Genomic DNA, 20757 nt, shown 5'->3' with positions numbered 1-20757 from the left:
GGATCATGCTGTGCTTCAGTATGTCACAGTACATGTTGGCATTCTTGGTTCCCTCAATGAACTGTAGCTCCCCAGTGCCGGCAGCACTCATGCAACCCCAGACCATGACACTCCCACCACCATGCTTGACTGTAGGCAAGACGCACTTTGTACTCCTCACCTGGTTGCCGCCACACATGCTTGACACCGTCTGAACCAAATAAGTTTATCTTGGTCTCATCAGACCACAGGACATGGTTCTAGTAATCCATGTCCCTAGTCTGCTTGTATTCAGCCAACTGTTTGCATGCTTTCTTGTGCATCATCTTTAGAAGAGGTTTCCTTCTGCGACGATAGCCATGCAGAACAATTTGATGCAGTGTGCGGTGTATGGTTTGAGCACTGACAGTCTGACCCCCCCACCCCTTTAACCTCTGCAGCAATGCTGGCAGCACTCATACTTCTATTTCGCAAAGACAACCTCTAGATATGACGTTGAGCATGTGCACTCAAATTTTCTTGTTGACCATGACAAAGCCAAAGAGTGGGACCTGTGCTGTTAAAAGCTGTATGGTCTTGGCCACCGTTCTGCAGCTCCATTTCAGGGTCTTGGCAATCTTCCTATATCCTAGGCCATCTTTATGTAGAGCAATAATTCTTTTTTTTCAGATCCTCAAAGTTCTTTGCCATGAGGTGCCATGTTGAACTTCCAGTGACCAGTATGAGAGAGTGAGAGCGATAACACCAAATTTACCACACCTGCTCCCCATTCCCACCTAATGCCTTGTAACACTAACGAGTCACATGTCACCGGGGGAGGGATGGCTAATTGGGCCCTATTTGGACATTGTCACTTAGGGGTGTACTCACTTTTGTTGCCAGCAGTTTAGACAGGAATTGAGCGCAATTCCCAAAAAGTGAGTGAATCCCTGGTAGTTACAGGGATCACCACAGCTAATGTCCCCCATTGGAAGATTTCCCCTCTATCCCTGTTCTCATGACCACCCAAAATTTGGGATTTTCTTGCACTTTCTGTGATAACGGTCACCAGGAAAAATGGGTGAATCCCCTAAGGGCTCATTCACAAGTGTCTTGACAATGAAGAGTAAAGCAATCCCACAATAAAATGTCTATAATGTTTTATAACTGGTTTTGTATTTTTGAACTGTTGAAAAAAACATCAAGAATACCCATGAATACATTGTTTTTCTAGAGGAAGTGCTTAACCACTTGACCTCCATAAGGTTTTACCCCCTAATGACCAGGGTATTTTTTGATATTCAGCACTGCGCTACTTTAACCTGCAATTGCATGGTCATGCAGTACTGTATGCAAATGAAGTTTAGATTTTTTTTTACAATAATAGAGCTTTCTTTTGGTGGTATTTATTCACCATTGGGTTTTTTTATTTTTTATTATATAAACAAAAAAAAAATACAAATAAAAAACGAAAACCCTGATGTTTTTTACTTTCTGCTAGAAAACATATTCAAAAATATATAAAAGAAATTCAATTTCTTCATACATTTAGGCCAAAATGTATTCTGGTAAAAAAGAAATCCCAACAAGTGCATATTAATTGGTTTGTGCAAAAGTTATAGCGTCTAAAAACTAAGGTATATATACTGGAATTTACATAGCTATAGAGGCCGTGATCAGCAACTTATAGTGTGACTGTGATAGGGTGTCGGACAATCTGGCACTAACGGACACTATCTGGGAGTGTCAATAAAGGGTAACTCCACTTTCGTGGGGCAAAAATATAGCAAATGAAGAAAAAACAATATAACGTATACAATTGCAACACAAATCATATTGTACTTGAATGTTATTAAAAATTACCTTTCCTTTTCAATCTGCATCTGTTGTAATTTTCTGAAAATGCAATATGGCTACCTGGTACTGTTCTGTACATAGAAAGTGTACTGACCACACCCCAGAAACATAATTTCTTGCTTGTGTGATTGGCTCACCGATTTTCCCAGAAGTCTGCCTAAGATACAAGTCAGATTTCTGGCATTCCCTGCAACAAAAACTTCATTTTTGGTGAGATACTCCCAACAGGAACACATCCAAAGGGATGCAGGCCCAGCAGATTGGAACACATCTAAAGGCAGGCAGGCCCAGCAGCTTTCCTCATTAGTGCTCTGCAGCTGCCACAGCTGATAGATAATTATGAAACCACTCCTATTTGACCCACTCAGCACAGAGGAACAAACAATGATTTCTTCTGAAAAACAAAAGGTAGGAATCTGCAACAAAGTTTGTTAAAATCCCTGCAATGTACAGAGATTACCCAGAAGGGAATGTTTTTTTCTCAATAAAAGTGGAGTTACGCTTTAACTGACACTGAAGTCACTAGTGACACTAATACAGTGATCAGTAATGATACTGTACACTGACTGGGAAGTAGTTAACATCTAGAGGAGATCAAAGGGGTTAATTGTGTGCCTAACGATGTGTAATATGTGCTGCTTTTACTTTCTTATCTGGCTGATTTTTCTCCCTGGAAAACAGCCAGATCTCTTTTCGTTTTTGTAAACACAGAACTCTGTATGTGATTGGACACAGCTGACCAGCTGAATTCAGCCAAAATCATTGTCTGAAATCTGCTGCCAAACTTGAGTTGTGTCCAATCACAGCATGGGTTGGCAGGGGAGCGTACATGTGCAACCCGAACCCCAAAGACAGGCGGAGACATATAAATTCTCAGGCCTGCCTGTACCACTCGCCTGCAGTAAAACTACTGTGAGTGGGCAGCAAGTAGTTAAAGGAGAAGTGATGTGGAGGAAATGATCTGCTTTGAGGTGTGGCGTCATAGAAGCCATTTTTGTGAATTCTCTGCAAGATGCATTTGTTCACTTTGATCTCCTTGACATTTGGGTGGTCCAGCTCCAGATAATCATGGAAATAATGGTCCAGCAGAAAAAGAAGAGGGTGTTGTGCCAGTATTGGGTGCATCCCACTGTCTCCTATAAAAATTCCAAGGGGTATTTCCATACCCTTTACTATGAATTGTGGGTGTACCCCCAAAAGTTAGTATATATTTATGAAAAGGCTTTCCCCCACCTTCATGTGACAGTTCTAAAGTCTGATGGGTTGTCCAGGCACCAAGCAAAACATTGTGGGAAAAGGGAGGGATTGTCTATATGTATCCCACGTTTGGATATAAAGGTTTTTCATTTTTTTGCAGCCGATCAATTCAGTGGCTGGGGGTACTGAAGGCACTGTCATTTGTGGCACATGCTTTTAGTGTTCAACTACCTTGGGCCTGCCAGAGAAAATAAGAGTGAGGGTCCACTGAGAATCCATGCATGAAGTAAAGATGGGCATGGCCTATTGTAGTTAATGGGCATGATTTAACCGATGGTCTGTTCATAGCATAGTAAGATGCTAAACAAATAAGGTGCAGATGGGAAACAAAAGTTGATCATTGGAGGTATGTGGCATAGGACAGAAGAAGACCAGATAAAGCAGAAGCAGCAGACTGAGGCTGAAAAAGAGCCATAATATTATAAACCATGTGCATGCGACAGTGACTGCAAAACTCCTGCTGGGGATCTTGCAGCTGATTACACACAGGATACATTCACAAGTGTGAATGTACCCTAACTCATTACCAGCAGCTGATGCACTATTGGCACTTTTCCACTGCAAGTACCGGCTAGTACCGGCTCGGCTCTACTTGGCCCTGCTTGGCCCGGTTTGCTTTTCCACTGCGGTACCGCATGGTATAGTGTCGGAACGGTTCGGTACGGTACGGTATAGGTTTGCTTTTCCACTAAAGTAGTACTAAAGTTAAGTGGGTGGGATAACAACGGGGTGGGTGTGATTCTCTGACCAATCAGTGGCTAGTAGTGACTGCATGCAAAGGATTGCGGGATATGGTACCAGTTTGGTACCTGTTGGAACCACAATCGAGTAGGTACTGTTTTTTCAGAGCCGTACCGTACCGTACCGTAACGTTCGGTTCCATGCAGTGGAAAAGCAAACCTATAGCGTACCGTACCGAACCGTTCCGACTCTATACCATGCGGTACCGCAGTGGAAAAGCACAAAAGCGTGCCGAACCGGTACGGTTCCATGCAGTGGAAAAGCGCCATTTCTGTGTTCTGATAAGAAAAGTTGAAGTATCTGCTATCCTTCAGAAGTCATTAACCCATTAGGGAGTATCTCACCAAAAATTACATTTCTGTTGCAGCAGATGCCTAAATTCTGACTTGTATCTTAGTGAAGATTTTTTCACTCAAGCAGGATATGACACTTCTGGGGGCGTTCTGTAAACCAACTGTGTTGTCATATCGCATTGAAGTTAACCACTTGCTGACCAACCGCCGTAGTTTTACTGCGGCAGTTCGGCTTTATTACACAAAACGACGTACCTGTACGTTGCTTCTTGTAATAGATAGTGGGGACGTGCGCATGCTGATTGAATAGAGGGGGAGCCAATCAGCGGATTCAGCAGACCTGATGTCCGCCAGCCACCTGCGATCGCTCCCATTGGAGACAGAACTGCGGTTTGCCTGTGTAGACCGCTGTTCTGTCAGAGATGAACACAGGGATCTTGTGTTCCTGCTATTTAGGAACACAGGTCTCTGTGTTTTTATCCAGTGAGTAAAACCCCCACACATTTAGAAAGCACTCCCTAGGAGCACAGTTGACCCTTTGAGTGCCTTTGGTGTTACCCCTTCCCTGCAAGTGTCATTAGTACAGTAACAGTGCATATAACAGTGCATATTTTTGGCACTGATTTTTGGCCCCCTAAAAAGTGTCAGTTAGGTGTATGATCTGTCCGCCGCAATGTTGTAGTCTTTCTAATCGCCGCCATTACTAGTAAAAAAAAAAAAATTAAAAATAAATAAAAATGACATAAATCTATCACCTAGTTTGTAGATGCTATAACTTTTGCTCAACCCAATCAATATACACTTATTGGGATTTTTTTACCAAAAATATGTGGCAGGATACATATTGGCCTAAATTGATGAAAAAATGTAATTAAAAAAAATATATTATTGGGAATGTTTTTTATAGCAGAAAGGAAAAAATATTGTTTTTTTCCCCAGAATTGTCCCTTTTTTTTTTTTGTTTATAGCTCAAAAATGAAAAACCACAGAAGTGATCAAATACCACCAAAAGAAAGCTCTATTCGTGGGGGAAAAAAATACATACATTTTATTTGTGTACAGCGTTGCACTACTGCGAAAATGTCAGTTAAACTAAAGCAGTGTCGCAAAAAATGGTCATTAAGGGGGTAAAACCTTCTGGTCCTTAGGTTGTTAAAGAAAATTACAGCACTGCAGATTGAAACGTAAAAGTAATTTTTATTAGCATTAAAATGGTTGTTAACCGGTTCCCCACCAGCCTCCGCAGATATACTGCGGCAGGCTGACTCCTACAGGCAAATCGCCGTACATGTACGGCACTCGCCTAAAGGCCGCTAGGGGGCGAATGCTCGCCGACGGCAGCACGCTCCTGCCCCCGCTCCTTCACGGGGAAGCCGACGCGTGTGTCAGGTGGCTCCGATTGCCACCTGACATTGGCGATTTCTCCCCGCTGAGGGAGAAGGATGGTCGGCTGATGTAAACACAGCCATCCGTCCTTCCCCCTGCAATGATCACAGAGACCATGTGATCCTGCTATATAGGATCGCATGTCTCTGTGGTAATTTCACAAGCCCAGCCCCCCATAGTTGGAATCACTCCCCTAGGTCTACATTTAACCCCTTGATCTCCAACAGTATTAACCCCTACCCTACCAGTGTCATTATTACAGTAACAGTGCATATTTTTAGCACTGATTACTGTAGTAATGTCACTGGTCCCCCCAAAAGTGTCAAAAATGTCAGTCAGGGGTCCAATCTGTCCGCCGCAATGTCGCAGTCCTGCAAAAATTCACAGATAGCCGCCATTACAAGTAAAAAAGAAAATAAAAATGACATAAATCTTTCCCAACACAATAACTTTTGCGCAAACCAATCAAAATACGCTTATTGCATTTTTTTTTTTCTTTACCAAAAATATGTAGCAACAAATTGGCCTAAAATGTTGAAAAATTTTGATTTTTAATTTTTTTTGAGAATGTCATTAAAAAAATGTGAAAAATATATTGTTTTTTTTTTTTTCAAAATTGATGCTCTGTTTTTGTGTATAGCGCAAAAAACATAAAAATCGCACAGGTGATCAAATACCACCAAAAGAAAGCTCTATTTGTGGGAAAAAATGGACTTAAATTTTGTTTGGGTACAGCGTTGCAGAACCGCGCAATTGTCCGTTAAAGTAACAAAGTGCCGAATCGCAAAATAGGGCCTGGTCAGGAAGGGGGCAAATCCTTCCGGGGGCTAAAGTGGTTAAGCCAACATATTTTGTTTTACCTCTATGCATTCTATGCAGTGTTAATTTCGTCGACTAAAACCGACTAAAACGTTTTCGTCGACTAAATTAACACAATTTTAGTCGACTAAAATATAACTAAAACTAAAACAATTCAGATGACTAAAATATGACTAAAACTAAAATGGCATTTTAGTCTTAAGACTAAAATATGACTAAAACTAAAATGGCATTTTAATCAAAAGACTATAACTAAAACAAAATCGAAAATTTGCTGCCAAAATTAACATTAGCACTGCATGCTCAAAGCTTAATACCATAAATAATAACATATTCGATTTTTCACTCCAGGACCAGCAGTAGTATATAATGAGTTTGGAAATTGTAGAGAAATGCTTAAATAATGCATTACAAATTACAATTGAACTACACCCATTCGATTATAGATGACTAAAATGAGTTTTAGTTGACTAAAATGTAGGACGTTTTAGTTGACTAAAATGTAGGACGTTTTAGTCGACTAAATACGACTAAAACACTTGCAGAAGACTAAAATGGGACTAAAACTAAAATGTCATTTTAGTCCTAAGACTAAGACTAAAACTAAATTGAAATTTGCTGCCAAAATTAACACTGATTCTCTGCATTAAGGTAAAAAAGCATTAAGGTAAAAAAAAAAAAAACTTCCAATACCAGTGCCCCCCAGCCTCCCCCCTCCCTAAACACTTACCTAAGTCCTGTATCGATTCAGCTCCGTGCCTGACTTCAGTTCTTTTCTCCCCTCTCTGTGCTCCCACAAACTTGGCATGAGAGCAGCAGGAGCCATTGTCTCTCGATGCTCTCAGTCAAATCCTGTGAGGAGGTAAACAGGGGTGAAGCCGCACCACACTGGTGTGTGTGTGTGTCTGTCGACCCTGCATGTGTGCCCCCATTGCAATGGTTTTGGTAATTATTACTTGTTTTTTACTTTTTTTTTTGCCTTTACAACCTCTTTAGGCCCTTGTCCCACCTGAGCCTTTTTCAGCTCATAAAAAGCTCATCTCTGAAGTCTCAAAACTCCCAACAAGCAAAACCCCATTTATTTCAATGGTCCCTGTTCACATCTGAGCGTTTTGTCACCTGAAGCAAAATGCCTGAAGCTCAAAAAAGTACATGAGCTTCTTTTTTGGCAGATTACACGCGTTTTTGTTAGATGTCAATGTCTGTCTCCAAACACCTGCAAAAAACGCCTGAAAGTGATACGCTTAAGTGTGAATGGAGCTTTAGTTACTCCGTTTAGTTAGTTTTGTGTAGCAATTATATATGCTTTTATTTTTTCTTTTATTTGCTATATTTTTTTCCCCACTAAAGTGGAGTTACTATTTAAGGACATTGTGAGTGCAAAATATACCCAGAAACACTTGCTCTATGTATCTTGGTGATCCCTCATCCACCCAAATCTTTTCCCTTGATTTATTTTCAAAGGTTAGTTTAATGTTTGGATTAAAGAAATGTTCCTTTATATTAATAGTACGCCATTAAAAGCAGCTTCACAAGTGTGATTTTCTTTTTAGTTAAAAATTGTACCTATTTAACCCTTTATTATTAACCCTTGATTAACCCTTGCCAGACATAGTTAATTTCTTCCTTCTCTTCCCCCCATTGGCTAATTTGTTTATTTTTTACTATTCTCCTTTTTCCCTTATTTTTGTAGCTTCACATTAAAAAAAAAAAAAAAAAAATCATAACACTTAATTTGTAGAAAAGTTGGTATGCTGTGCACCAGAAACAAATCATTAGTATCATTACAAATGGGAAAAGAAAACTAAAATGTGCAGTATAAACCTGCAGTAACACTAGTTTTTTTTTTTTTTTTTAAAGTAAACATGGTTGTATGGTCAATAACAAACTCACCTGTATATACCATAAGAACACCAAGAAATCTGACAAAATGTGGGACTCTTTGGTATGGGGATGCCACTTTGTAAAAAATTCTCAACCTCTTGTCCCTCCCCCTTCATCGGTCTCCCCTTTTCCGGTATAATAATTATCCTAACTACTCCTGTGGTTTCTACTCGATTACTGCTACGGTTAGAAATTAGAATTTTTGACAAATTGACTATATGATTCCTGCCTCTCGAGGTTGTTGTTTATTATATATATCCTTATTTTAACAACCCGTACTTACCTGGAAAACTATTGTCCTCATTTTGATATATTCTTTACGCTTGTGATAATCTGAGACTGTGATTTCGTTTTTGCTAATAATTCTATTTTTTATACTTATTTTCAATAAAAATATTGGAAACTAAAATAAACATGGTTTAAACGAGAAAAATATTTTTGCAAGGCAATATTGCCAAAAGAAAGCCTTTTTTATTTAATAGCAATAATGATTATAGTAATGATAAAGTTATTCACAAGCCAATAGTCTCATAGCTGAAATGTATAACCATGAACCTGGTCCATTATGAAGGGGTGTGTTTCCTAATATCAGCCAAACTCTTGAACCTGTGCCCTGGTCCAATATGTAGGGACACAGTTAAGAATCTGTTAAACTTCAACTTTATTCTTGTGCTTCTTAACATCGGCCTACATTCTTGAACCTGTGATAACAGTACAGAAAAATAATTTTCTGCAGAAAATGTCAGGGTCTAAATGATTTAAGGAAAAACATTTGGGCACTAATATATCAAGTGTTAAACTGTTGTTGCCGGGAAATTAACATCTAAATTTTCTGAAACAAAAAGAACTATACCTTAACTTTCTGAAATAGTACAGTGCTATTATAGCTGAACACACTAGAGGGCACCCTTAACTAACAAAAAAAAAAGGTTTCTTTTGTCAAAGTCACACTGCCTTCCTCTTCGTGTCTGTAGTGCTATTCACAGAAGCAGTGCACATGCATTTATTAATGTGTGCTTGTTTTTAAAAGAAAACTTGCCAGGAGATACGTATTTGACCTGCATAGTTGAAAGTTTCAACAGTGGATTATACATTAGCCGTATGCGTAAAGCAAAATAAAAGCTCTGCAGTTAGTATTGTATTATCATTTTGTTTTATTTGCATGACTTTTTTTTTTGACAATCGGCAGAATTTCTTCTGTTTGTTGTCTTGGAGAACAGAGTGGTTTCAATATTATGAATATGATGGAGAGCAGTGAGTGTAGGAAATCTGTGCTTCATCCAGTGTAATTGACACTAGATTCAGCCAACTGAAAACATACAGTTCAATGTTTTTGGGTATTTGTGGGGGGGGTTTGATTGAGTTCCCCAGCCATGCAAGATATTTAAAGTTTTTAAAAAGTGAAAGCTCCGCAAATTCAGCCAGAAGTTCGGCCCCCCTCCTCCTTCACCCACAGCCATATTAGAAAGTGCAGTGCAGTAGGGAACTGGCTGTGAAGCCGCATGGCTCCACTGCTGGTTTCCCTTAGTGGAGATGGCAGCAGCAGCACCAGATGACCGATTGAAAAATCTCTCTCTCTCTCCCCCCTCCATCCCTCTCTCTCTCTCCTCCCCTCCATCCCTCTCTCTCTTCCCCTCCCTCCATCTCTCCCCTCCCTCTCTCTTCCCCACCTCTCCCTCTCTCTTCCCCCCTCTCTCTCCCCCCTCTCTCTCCCCACCCTCACCCCTCTTTTTCTCTCCTGCTCTCTTTTTCTCTCCTGCTTTTTCTCTCCTGCTCTCTTTTTCTCTCTTTTTCTCTCTCTCTCTCTCTCTCTCTCTCTCTCTCTCTCTCTCAGGAGAAGCTTCTAGCCTAAATGAGACTATCATGGTGAAGGATAGGAGGGGTGGGGGTGCAGCTACATGTCTGTCTAAGAAAGAACGACAACCTTTTTAGGAAGTGAGACAGCTTAGCAAATTCAGATAAAGGGAGATAGCGTTGTGAGTGAAGAACAAGAAGATGATTGTCCAGTTTAGATAGGATTTTCTAAGCTACACAAGCAGCTAGCCAGAAAATAAATATCAAAGCTAAAGATATTTAACCTACTATTAATTGGAAAAATTTTCATTTTTGACTGCAGTTTCCTATTAATCTCCCTGGCAGTATTCCTGAGTGTGGCTCGGGGTTAATATACAGTGCCAAAAGCGGTAACCCCGAGCCACACTCGGGATTACCCCACAATCAAATTTACCTTTCACTGCGACCCCCCACCGTCCTCCAGCTATCCTACCGCTGTCCTCCCGCTGTGTGATCCGGCCGATGCTGGCACCTTCTTACGGTTCCCTATCATGTCATTTGTTTTTTTTATTTTTTAATCTCCCGTCGGTTCCATCCCCCACGACGCAGGGGGATGGAACCGACGGGAGATTAAAAAATAAAAAAAACAAATGACATGATACAGTATAATCTGTTAGGATTACAACTTTGTACCATGCCATTTCACCACAGGTTTTCACCTAGTGGCTTTTTTCAGTGCCCTGCCTGTACTTTTTGCGGTTCTATGTGCCTGAAAAATTGAGAACATGCAAAAAGCGTTCTTTTAGGTCAAAAGCGCTTTTGGACGAACTGGAAAACAGCGACGATTAATTGGAATTATTTGAAGCACTGAGCGATAGTGATTTGTGGGAAAATTTGTCATCAGGAGCTAAAAGTGACAACAGCCACGATTCTGGGACTGAGCTCAGCGGTGTGAGAACGTGGTGCTCTATTGACTGCAGTACGGATCAGGCAGCATCCCCAAGATTCTCATTTACTGGAGCACCTGGTATGAAAGTTGGCTTGACCATGACAACTCCTTGGCATACCTACAATTATTTCTGACCGATGAGGTTATTAAAAAAATAGTTACCGAGACAAACCGGTACAAAGAGCAATTGGCTACGCATCGGAAGTTTGCAAGATGCAGAAAACGAGAACCAGTGACCAAAGAGGACATTTGGAAATTTCTGAGCCTAATAATTCTTCAGGGACTGGTGGGGAAACCCCTGCAGAAGTGATATTGGACAACCAATACATTACTTGCCACTCCATTCTTTGGCACGGTCATGTCAGAATACAGATTCTGCCTCATAATGAAATATCTCTACTTCGAAAACAATGAAGAATTTGATGAAATGTATTATTATTATATTATAATTTATGATTTTGTGTTTCAAACTTTATCATACCCGGGATGTCTACTAGACTCTTGTTTGGACAGATTTAATTGAGTTATTCCTAAGAATTACAGGCCTTAAATATAAAACAACATATTTCCATGCAAAACAGTGTACCGCTTTTAGCACAACAATTCTAACATAATCAGACCGCCAAGGAGGTTAAAGACTGTGAAGTAGCCACTAACAGGACTAAGGACATCAGCCATAAGCGAATAAACTGTAAAGCAATAGATAATCCCCAATGCTTCCAGTGAGTGTTGAAACAATTTAAGCCTGTAAAGTAGCCACTAACATGACTAAGGGGATCCGCTGTAGGTAACCCAAGGAGAAAAATATTAATTGCTCATGAGTCTTTATCCTGCTCACAAAGGAGAGTCCACAGGTGAAGAGCTAACCTGGGCAGATGGCAAATTCTTGAGCGCATAGATTAGCATAGGAGAATATACACAATTTGCAGCTCCAAGGTACATCCAAGGGGTGATGGGGGAGATCACGCTAAGGTTCAGCACATAAATTACAACATTACTTTGTTTCAGGTGCTTATTTGCACCTGTTCCATAAATATTGATGTAATGCCTACTATGTTCTGTAGGTGTCCATGTAGGTCTTACCATGTGTTAAACTTACGGTAGAAATCTCTGCCTGCATTATTATTATTTTAGCAGTCCCAGGGTTGAAAAGAAAACAAGCAGCCTCAACATCCAATTACTCTTGACTTTTGTAAAGTACCTCAGTTCCTGCAATTTAACAGCAATCTCTCTGTATAGACTTCTGGGAAAAGCACTGAGCCAGTCCGAGGATGTGGCATAAAGAACCCATCTAGATTGCCATAGTTGGAAAGCAACCTTTTGATTTTCTGCAGGTAAAGAAAATCACAGGTGATGACTTAAATGGATGTGTAATGTTTAATAACATAAAATCACAAAATGGCTTTTGCAGTAATTTACATTATACAATTATAGCTAAATTCTGAACTATAAACCATTTAAAGTTAAAACTTTAAACAGAGTGTTTTTAATGCATACATTGATTCTTTTGTGTATGTGCATCTAAATAACCAGTTTAAGGGAGCTTCTGAGAAATGAAATGTGATAGCTGCCATTGCTCGCTTGTGTCAAAGATGCAGGCTTCAGTGTCAGAAGGAAGAGCACCAGGAAGTGCGCCTGGTGCAATGAAAACAAAGTGATTTCTCATTCCCACTTATTAAGGGACATAGTATTTGGGGACAATTGGGTTACATATACTGCCACAAGAGGATTTGGGCACTGGTGATTAAACAGTGACTAGACTGGTATAACCCCACACAATCCCAGCATGCCTTCAATTTTTACTGGTGCCTTAGGAGGATGTATATCTTTTCTCTTCTATGAAAAGTTTACTAGTCATTTTTTCTTTCTCAAGATTATTTTTGTTCTTCAGACAAGACCTAATTTACAAGCTGCTTGAGCATGCCTTTGTATGCTGTTGTCCAGATGTGTATCCTCAGCATTAGCCTTGAAGGCAATACTAATACAGTTGCAGCGCCTGCCTGGAATGTGGCCTTCGGCACTGGCCCCTGCTTATGCTACTTTCCAAACATCTGTATATTGTGTTAGCCCCAGTGCGTTTTCCAGGCCCAGAGATGTGGCACAGTCTGTTGTGTAACCCCAGACTCCCTAATGAGTAGGCTGTAGGTCCAAACACTTGCAGCTACTTTGTTGGGTGCCTTTTATTATCCTCTGCATGAGAAAAGGGATAATTATTGAGGAATAAAGTGCTGTGTCGTGTATGGACACTCCATGCTCTTTTTCCACCATTCAGCATGAGGTAGCACCTTCCAAACACTGTTCCCTAACAGTTAACATGTAGTTCCACCTCTCCTAGTTTTTGCTGAAATGTTGAGCTGCAGAAAAAAAGTGTTTACTGTGCATGCCCTTGGAGGGACAGCATATCTTAGTAGCTGACTTAGATACCTTCATCAAGGATGTACTCGCAACTCGCCTATCTTTGGAAAAGAAGCCTAAGCCCCAAACTAAGGAAAAGATGCCCTTCCTCTGTGACCAAGAAGAGCTTCCTTCGTTACCTACACACTTCCTATATTAAAGCAAAGCACAAGCTGGGAGTCCAGTTTCACAATAAGCTTCCAAAACATACAGACAAGTGCTGCACAGCATGGAGGGGAATCCCCACTTTTCAAAGTGAAGTGGATGTCTGTTAGCCTTTTCAAACACCTGAATGGACAGCATCTCTGATGCCTGGGCAAGAGGGGTGGGTTCAGTGGGCTACATTCTAGTGTTGTTTCCTACCCTTCCTTTTCTTTTTGTCATCCAATCTTCCTGTGTAACCCCGGTAAGGGTTTATTGCCCCAGTTTCTGTATCAAAAAGGTTTCAGGGATAATATGCTAACCTTTTCACAGCTCCAAAGCCAAAAGTGTCCTTCTGTCCCATCTTGTATCTCAAGGCCCTGAAGGTACTTATTCAGTCCTAAAAATTCCAAATGGAAACCACTCATTGGTCATAACCTCCCTTTATCTGGCTTTTGGTAGACATCAAGTATAGGTACAGGCATGTCCCTACTTTTCCAGCACACCAGCAATTAATTTGCCTTGCTGGGAGACCTCACAACTTCCAATCCTGGGCTCTGCCATTTGGTCTGTCTTCCGCACGCTGCACATTAATTTGAATGAGCTGCAAATCGCACTGGAAAGCCGAAAACATGCTGCACCAAATCGCTTGGTACTGTAGTATCATATGATTTGGTGCTTGCAAATGCATAGATCACAAAGGCAGTGCATTTCCAGTGTGGTGCAAGGAACATGCATTTTCTCACACAGCATTCTGGTGTAAACCTCTCTGAGATCTGTGGTTTGATTTTAAAAACATGTCAATGTGTTGCAATACATTTTTTTTTAATAGAAAATACTATTTATTTAATTTCGACATAGTACGAACATGACACTTGTCAAAGTGACAAAACAAAAATTTAAATATGCGTGAATGGGCCCTGAATGTGTTTTTTTTGTTTTTTTTTTGTATAAATGAAATAGATAAGCTTATTGCAAACAGGCTTATCAGTATGTATTTAAGTAGCCAAAACTTATGAATAAGTAAGGACTAAAACCCCTGGCAAGTTATTTTTTTGCTGTCTGTCTTTCTGGAAATATTGCACTTCTTATCTTGGAGGCAGCAGGAAGTAAGAAGAAAATTCAAAAAGGGTTGTAGATGAGGATTCACACCTTAGGCCATTTTCACACAGGCAGACTGTTCATTTCATCAGTTCAGTCATGTTTTTTCAATGAAAAAATGGATGAAGTTTGCATCCCTTTTTCATCCGTTTTTTCTGTCACTTTTTTTCCATCAGCCAGCTAGAGCACTTAACCACTTGCGGCCCGAAGCCATTTTTTCATCAAACGGACTGTTTGTTTACATCCATTTTTCTTTTGATCCGTTTTTTTTAACGGAAGAAAAGTAGGACTTTAATCCGTTCCAAAAAAATGGAGGTTAATGGAAGCGAATGTAAACGCATGTAAAATGGACGATCGTCTATTTACATCTGTTTTTTTCATTGAGATGCATTGATGTCCGTTTATCATCCGTCAATGGAAGAACGGAAAACAGACAAATGGCACTCATGTATGAAAGGGGCTCATGACAGTTGTTGCCAGGAAATTTTTTTCTGATTGGAGGATTTCCTGTTACCTTCTGCCCCTATGGCAACTCTAAAATTTCAGATTTCCACTTACTCTATAGGGCTGATTTACTAAAGACTGTGCATTTTGCATGTGCAGTTGCTCGAAAGATTAGTAAATTAGATAAAGCTTCACTTTACAAAGAATACCCAATCACATGCAAGGAAAATAAAAAAAATACAATTTTGCTTGCAAATGTAAAAGAAAAAGGTAATAAAGCTCTACAATAATTTAACAAATCTTTTATATTTTTTTAATGGGCCATTTGTTTTAATTGTGTTTTTTTTTTTTTTTGGCTGGAATTCTGCTTTAGAGGAGAAGTGCAGCCAAAGCTCGTTTGGCTGTACTTCTCCTGTGGGTCACAGGAGTGCGGTCCATTTTACACTCCTGTGACCTGTTTTCAGCCGATGTCACAGAGCCGGTCTAGGCTTAGGCAAGATCGCGACAATAAAGTTGGGAGCTGCCCACATGCCTGGACCGGCACCTGGCTCAGCGAGCAGCTGAGAGGCTGAGCCGGCCACTCCCACTCAATCCACAGCCCAGTCCTCCAGTGAGCGAGGAGGGGCAGAGCAGAGAGGTGGTGACTCACAGTAAGAAGCTCTCTGCTCAGGGAGCTGTGAGAACCGAACGATTGGTGGTGTTAGATCCCTCGGCTCTCAGTGTTAAAGCCGGTGGGGACAGATGCAGCATTGGTGCAATCCTGCATCCACCTAGGTATATATGATTCTAAAATAAAAAAAGTCCATACTTCTCTTTTAAGTGAATAGAATCCTTTTCCACATATTGTTTTTCGGTTATACATATAAAAATGAGGTGATGGCCAAGTTTCCTTATTATATGCATTTATGTATATGCAGTATGTACGTAGTCTCTACTTTCTGGCTGTGTGTTGCTGGAGCTTCTGTTTCACTGCAAGTCTGTGAAAGGTCACATAAAGGACTAGTTGAGGGAAATGTATCTATCTATCTATCTATCTATCTATCTATCTATCTATCTATCTATCTATCTATCTATCTATCTATCTATCTATCTATCTATCTATCTATCTATCTATTCTTCTCCTATTTATGTGCTAAAAATAACTATTCTGGTTTGTTATTACAGGTGAAAGACCCTTCAAGTGTAATCTTTGTGGAAAAGCTTTTAACCAAAAGGGGGCACTGGCCACACATATGGTGAAGCACACAGGTGAAAAGCCTCACGCCTGTGCTTTTTGTCCGGCTGCCTTTTCTCAAAAAGGCAATCTACAGTCACACATACAACGGGTTCATTCAGAGGTAAATGTAAATTAATCCCACTACTGTTTTCTTCATGCTCTGCCTGTATTTTCTGCAGGAAATGATGGGAATAATGAGTACTGACTTGCAAGGCATTGGTCATTTTGCCCAGTAGATGTCCTTTCACTACAGGTTTATACAGTGTATTGAATAAATGCAATATCAGACTTTTGAAACAATCTTTAGGAATTATTTATAAAAAAAAAAAATATGGTGCTTAATAAGGTTTTGTAGACAAAAATGAAAACACTCTCAAATGATTGTTAGATGATTTGCATCTAACATGACCAGGTAACATAAGCCCTATGCAGTATAATATAAACCACTTATATAAATCATACAGGACAATGGGTATAGCCCCGGAGTACACGACCTGTGGCCCTCCAGCTGTTGCGGAACTACAAGACTCATAAGGCATTGCAAGGCTTACCGTTACAAGCATGACAAAGCCAGAGGCATGATGGGACTTGTAGTTGTGCAACAGCTAGAGGGCCGCAGGTTCAGCACCTGTGGTATAGGCTGATTGGACGCTGTCAGATACTTTGCTGGGAAAGTGCTCTTATATAGCCCCACCCACTCTGTGGTACTCAAGTTTTTTTGATTTTGTGTCATCTTGGGTGATGAATACAGTGCATTGCGAAAGTATTTGGCCCCCTTGAACTTCTCGACCTTTTGCCACATTTCAGGCTTCAAACATAAAGATATAAAACTGTAATTTTTTTGTGAAGAATCAACAACAAGTGGGACACAATCATGAAGTGGAACGAAATTTATTGGATATTTCAAACTTTTTTAACAAATAAAAAACTGAAAAATTGGGCGTGCAAAATTATTCAGCCCCCTTAAGTTAATACTTTGTAGCGCCACCTTTTTGCTGCGATTACAGCTGTAAGTCGCTTGGGGTATGTCTCTATCAGTTTTGCACATCGAGAGACTGAAATTTTTGCCCATTCCTCCTTGCAAAACAGCTCGAGCTCAGTGAGGTTGGATGGAGAGCGTTTGTGAACAGCAGTTTTCAGTTCTTTCCACAGATTCTCGATTGGATTCAGGTCTGGACTTTGACTTGGCCATTCTAACACCTTACATAGTTACATAGTTAGTGAGGTTGAAAAAAGACACAAGTCCATCCAGTTCAACCCATGATGCGTGTGTGTTTGCTTTTAACCGTACATTGTGTACCCCTGTATGTTGTGGTCTTTAAGGTGTACATCTAATAGTTTTTTGAAACTATCTATGCTCCCCGCTGATACGACTGCTTGTGGAAGAGAATTCCACATCCTTACCGCTCTTACAGTGAAGAACCCCTTACGCACTTTAAGGTTAAACCGCCTTTCCTCAAGTTTTAGTGAGTGGCCACGTGTCTTATTGTATTCCCTTTCTCTGAATAGTTTGTTCCTTATGCTAGGGTCGCCAGTACAGTATTTGTACATTGATATCATATCCCCCCTCAATCGTCTCTTCTCCAGAGAGAATAGGTTCAGTGCTTGTAGTCTTTCCTCACCTGAATATGTTTATTTGTGAACCATTCCATTGTAGATTTTGTTTTATGTTTTGGATCATTGTCTTGTTGGAAGACAAATCTCCGTCCCAGTCTCAGGTCTTTTGCATCTGTCTTCCCATCAATTTTAACCATCTTCCCTGTCCCTGCTGAAGAAAAGCAGGCCCAAACCATGATGCTGCCACCACCATGTTTGACAGTGGGGAAGGTGTGTTCAGGGTGATGAGCTGTGTTGCTTTTACGCCAAACATAACATTTTGCATTGTTGCCAAAAAGTTTGATTTTGGTTTCATCTGACCAGAGCACCTTCTTCTTCCACATGTTTGGTGTGTCTCCCAGGTGGCTTGTGACAAACTTTAAACTACACTTTTTATGGATATCTTTAAGAAATTACTTTCTTCTTGCCACTCTTCCATAAAGGCCAGATTTGTGCAGTATACGACTGATTGATGTCCTATGGACAGAGTCTCCCACCTCAGCTGTAGATCTCTGCAGTTCATCCAGAGTGATCATGGGCCTCTTGGCTGCATCTCTGATCAGTCTTCTCCTTGTATGAGTCTTCTCCTTGTATAAGTTTAGAGGGATGGCCAGGTCTTCGTAGATTTGCAGTGGTCTGATACTTCTTCCATTTCAATATTATCACTTGCACAGTGCTGCTTGGGATGTTTAAAGCTTGGTAAATCTTTTTGTATCCAAATCCGGCTTTAAACTTCTCCATAACAGTATCTCTGACCTGCCTGGTGTGTTCCTTGTTCGAATACTTTTGCAAGGCACTGTATCTTTTCAAATTAAGTAGTTTTCAGAATAATCCATTATTATTTTCTCTTCACTACTTTGACACTTCTATCATCATCCAACTGCTTAGTATCTCAAGGCTCATCAGCAGTTTTTGGATTGGCTACCCTCATATATCTTAGGAACCATACCTGGGTGCTAGGGTCAGGGCCAGAAGTCCATTATTATGGTACCCAAGACCCTAATGACTCCTTTGGGGGTATGCCCACCGTGACCTGTAGAGTTTGGTCCCCTCCAAACAACCCTACAGTGTGGATAAGTTAGTGAGGGGGGGGGGGTGCTTCCAAAATATACATGCCAAAAAAACACCAAAGAAAAAAAGGCACCTACAAAGGCTATAGATTTCAATAAAAAATCGTATTTATTGGACATACATATGACAATCAACAATGGCAGAGATGGGGAATCCCTTCCCCCCTGGTAAAACCGATGTTGATCCTCCCTTCACTTCCCCTGGTCCCCCACCCAACACAACCCACCCCACCGCACTCTGACCTTCCCAAAATGCTAGCCCCCACAACCGAGGCCATCTCTCGGTCTTACTCCCGTAACTAGGCTCCCCCCTCTCTGATGGTATATGGTCCAGTTGTCTCAGTGATCTGTGTAAAGGGATCTCTTAGACCAGATTGCTGTGTCTGTAAAACAGATAAGCCTGCTTGCCTGGTGTGACCATCTGCACATTGATTGGTGTCCAAACCACTCAAAGTAATACCACTGACAATTGGGAGCTTTAAATGGACTACAAAGTGCTTAAGCAGCATGTACTGTCAGTCACTCTATTGTGTTATTGTGACCGTATGTGTCACTCTATTGTGTTATTACCCCTATGTAAATGTTTCTTTCACATTGGCAGCAGTTAATGTTCACCTTTTTAAATATGTCAGTTTTCCCGCACAGCATTACTGCTTGCATGGTATGTGAGTTACCGGTTTAGAAGATCAACTAGTTATCATGTTAGCCATATAGTGACAGTCCCCCCTGCTTTAAAAAGCAATTTTTTGTTTTTTACAGATGTGTATTTTACATTTCAAATCCTATTTTTACCCCCTTTTCTACTCCCTTTTTCTTTTTTTGCACTTCTACCCTTTCTCTTCACTGACATAGATTGTAACTTATTCACTTGGTTGCAAAGGGGGACATTATGACATTAGTTTATGGAATGAAGGCAGTTACATAAGACAAAGGTCTGATGTAGGATCATTTTCCATGCAGGTTGTTCATTCTGGGTTTCTCGCTTGTTGAGAACACATTGGTAGAATAAATTACTTGTCACAAAAAGTGGAAAGAAATATTTTTTATACTCTCCATATTTAATAACTGCCTTCCGCTAAGTAGGACTAGGTGGAAACAAAAACTTGACTAGTCCCCTAGGGCATGGTAGTTGATATACTTCCCACTTCCTGCTATAGGACTTTAGTTTTTTCTCTTACGTCCTCTGACAGTCGCGGCCCACTCATACAGTCTTCACTTATGGGTATTGACCTCTTATCCACAGGAGCAAGCTAGGCATAAGACTTGTTAAAACACAAAACAATTTGCATAGACACACCTGTAGGGGGCTGTCCCTCTGGTCCAATACCCCCGTGCTATCAGCATTCCCAACTCAGTTTGTCTTTTGCCTAGTTAGGAGTAAGATAGGCTTCCCTGTGCTGGGGCTACTGTCTCAGCCTTTTTCTTCTGTTTTCTTACATTTTATTTTATGGTAAGTGTGTTTTCTTTGCACTGATAGCTTTTTATTTGTTCCTGCGCTTAGTTAGTCAGACTTTGGAAGACTACAGCGTTTGCGGAGCTGGGAATCGGACTGGTTGTACTAAAGCCTTACGGAATCCCAGCCCGCCATCAAGCGTTTAGCAGGCTACGCGTACGCCCTGGCCTCGCACACGACCTGTCCCTGTCCTCAGGGACAAAGCCCACAAAGTGGCCACTTCGCTAGGATGCCTCAACTGCGGTACGCCGTGTGTTGCTAGAATCCTGTTTTGGCTGATGGCACCCCCACCACCCAGGGTGGGAGGCTTCCCGTCGCAGAGTGGCACCCACAAATTTGCATGGATAGGTGAGTACCATACTACCCCCTCTTTCTATGACATTATATGCCCGGGGGTGTATGTGTGGGGCCTTCTCTCATGGGGA

The 20757-nt window shown here is 40.8% G+C and overlaps 1 protein-coding gene across 2 annotated transcripts in view; it reads left to right on the top strand.

Moving 5' to 3' along the window:
* Window positions 1-20757, top strand: part of ZNF236 (zinc finger protein 236) — a 358788-nt gene that overhangs the window by 37402 nt on the left and 300629 nt on the right. For both annotated transcript variants that reach the window (XM_082258772.1, XM_082258771.1), the window contains exon 6: window positions 16162-16334. In XM_082258772.1, coding sequence (XP_082114898.1) covers window positions 16162-16334 — 173 coding nt within the window. The remainder of the gene's footprint in view (window positions 1-16161; window positions 16335-20757) is intronic.

This window comes from Pelophylax lessonae (assembly GCF_965119305.1).
Source record: "Pelophylax lessonae genome assembly, chromosome: 5".
Classification (NCBI taxonomy): domain Eukaryota; kingdom Metazoa; phylum Chordata; class Amphibia; order Anura; family Ranidae; genus Pelophylax; species Pelophylax lessonae.
This window is presented reverse-complemented; position numbering and strand designations above follow the sequence as displayed.